The sequence below is a fragment of the Arachis ipaensis genome, chromosome B01 (genome assembly GCF_000816755.2).
Source record: "Arachis ipaensis cultivar K30076 chromosome B01, Araip1.1, whole genome shotgun sequence".
In the NCBI taxonomy this organism is placed as follows: domain Eukaryota; kingdom Viridiplantae; phylum Streptophyta; class Magnoliopsida; order Fabales; family Fabaceae; genus Arachis; species Arachis ipaensis.
In genome coordinates this window covers 9317957-9320455 of record NC_029785.2, presented here as the reverse complement: position 1 = coordinate 9320455, position 2499 = coordinate 9317957, and the positions used below count along the sequence as shown (strand labels likewise).

Genomic DNA, 2499 nt, shown 5'->3' with positions numbered 1-2499 from the left:
ACTAGAAAATTGTAATGGCAGTGCTAATTTAATTTAAATAGGACTCACTATCAATATCATTAAACAGTTCAAAGTTCAGGGTTTTGTTTACAACCCAACATCACTACCAAAACAACCCATAGAAAGTAGACATTCTAGCAAAATGATCACCTTGATTGTCTAAGATGTAATAGTTTCAACAAGATAATTCAAAGAAAACTAAAAAGGAGGAAATACAACATCTTAAGCAGCACCCTTGCCCTTCTTTTTCTGAAGCTTCTTCATGTAGAACTCAAGCTCTTTGCCCTCCAATATATATCTGCCATTAGTTCAAAAGAAATAAAGTGACTACCAAATAAATTAAGTGCCCCGAGACTCACCAGTAAAATGCAAAATCAATGACTAACTCGCCGCTCGTGCATGGACACACACACACTCACAAGAAAATAGAAATTTCCTAATCTAAAAAAGAGAAACACAAATTATAAATTTTACACTAATATCGGTGTCAAAAGATCATGTACTTGATACATCTCATAGATAATGGAATGTTACATACCCATCAGCACGACCACATTGACCGGGGCGGGATGAGATACTAGCCAAGAGGCGACCACTTCCAAATTGTTCTTCAATGTGAGGATCAAGCACCCGGGTTTGTTTACGCTTCTCCAACTTTCTCAAGACATGGTTACTCTTCTTCACTTCTTCGGTTGCAGTTTCAGCATCCTATTAGAGCAGACACAACCAAATTATGTTGAGAAATGCCCTCAGGCAATCAAAGTAACTGCTATGAAATTTCACAACACTATTCAAGATTGAAAAAGAATCTCAATCTAAGAAAAGCACATTGTTTAACTTGTACCTCCCCTTCTTTCTTGCCAGAAGTTGCACTCTTCTTCTTGCGACCAATGTCGACACCATAATGCTGGAGATACCATTGTTTGAAAGGTGCAGCATCAACCTGGACGATGGCACTCTTGACCAAAGTCTGAGTTCGAACAAGTTCATTGTTGGATGCATTATACACCACATCGAGAATCCTCGTTTTGCGAGTCACAGCTTCACTACCCCAAGAGTAGTTCCCAGTGTCAAGCCTCAAAGCACGCCATTTTACATTCCCACCTCGAACCCTGATCCTCCTAACAGTTTTGTTGCTGGAGAGCTTTGTGTTTGCTGGTTGCCTTCCAAGCTCATACCTATAAACCACATTAGATAGTAATTATAATCGTATAAACTGCAATTTATAACTCATTGTCTTCAATATTAGATTTTCATCATATATTAGTTGATGTATCATGGTGAACTTAGATTAAGTTTCATCACCAATTCTCCCAATAACAAAGCCACGCATGTGTGAAAGGGGATTATACTAGTTAGTGCTAATAGTCTGATACACATGTCTCAAGAATCAAGAATCTGAATCAAAGAAATGCTAGCTAAACAAGTTATTTTCGCAACCAAGTCTAACAAAGTCTTTCTTCTTCTTCTTCTTATGCCTCTCCTCCTTCTCCTTCTTCAACTAAAATTTCTAGTTATCAATCTTTAAATTATTAGACCAATTTAGTAAAACTTAATTACCAAAATGACTCGGTCTTCTAAACATAAACAACTTGGGTTGGGGTCAGCTCACTCATGTTTTTTTCCCTTCGATTTGGAACTCACTCGTGCTTCTAGTCAAGTGTCGAGAGTTTGAATCCCTATGTGTATGAAGCAATTTATTGGCTCGTAGCAAACCCTTGAACATAGCTCAAATGTAGCTCAGATCCGCTAGGTTCAGATAAGCCGTTGGATTACCTAACTGGGGATATAGTTGAAAATCGAAAAAAAAAAAAAAACCTCCTAAACAACAAATGGAACGGGTTTCTCAAGTCAGATACATGTCAAAGACCTTCAACTATTCAACTAAACCAATCAACACTCGACGAAAGAAGAAACATAAAGCAAAAACAAAGACATTCATTCAAATATAAGAAAAGCCTTAAATATTAAAAAGAGAGAGAGAGAGAGAGAGAGAGAGAGAGAGAGAGAGAAGGAAAAGGTAGAAGAGCTATACTTTCTCTTCTTCCTCCAAACCTTCTTCTTGCCACCAGTGGCGCGCCTCTTGTGCATAGAATCACGAGAGATACCTGCACACCAAATTCACATCATTCAATCACTCACCATCCAAACACTTCAAAGAACATCAGAGAGAGAGGGAGAGAGAGAGAGAGAGAATGCACCCATTTTGGAAGTCGAAGGTGCCGCTGCTGGTTACTCAGCAGAATAACAACGGAGGAGGAGAAAGAATGGTACAATCTAGGATTGTGGTATATTTAGCTCCAATTGGGCTCAAAAGATCAAAATGAGGCCCATTTCTTCATATAGTCCAACCATTGTACAACCACTCAGGCCCAACGACCAAAAGAAAACGTAAAGGTAAAGAATCAATGATAAATTGATAACCCAACAGGAACAATAATAATAAGGGAACTCTGGGCCCGGGGAGTCTTTATCGGGTTGCAAATTGGCAGTGATGAA

General features: G+C 38.6%; 1 protein-coding gene across 1 annotated transcript; it reads right to left on the bottom strand.

Moving 5' to 3' along the window:
• LOC107624240 (40S ribosomal protein S8) lies at positions 3-2356 on the bottom strand. The gene is made up of 5 exons (XM_016326758.2): positions 2202-2356; positions 2036-2108; positions 845-1178; positions 539-708; positions 3-298 (listed from the first exon to the last, which is right to left on the bottom strand). The coding sequence occupies exons 1-5, from the start codon at positions 2203-2205 to the stop codon at positions 223-225; spliced, it is 657 nt and encodes a 218-aa protein (XP_016182244.1). The 5' UTR covers positions 2206-2356; the 3' UTR covers positions 3-222.

Excerpts from the sequence above, each read along its gene's own strand:
- LOC107624240 (XM_016326758.2), bottom strand. Across the intron at positions 709-844 it reads CTGGCAAGAAAGAAGGGGAG|GATGCTGAAACTGCAACCGA; the intron begins GTACAAGTTAAA and ends CTGCTCTAATAG. Across the intron at positions 299-538 it reads CAATGTGGTCGTGCTGATGG|ATATATATTGGAGGGCAAAG; the intron begins GTATGTAACATT and ends AACTAATGGCAG.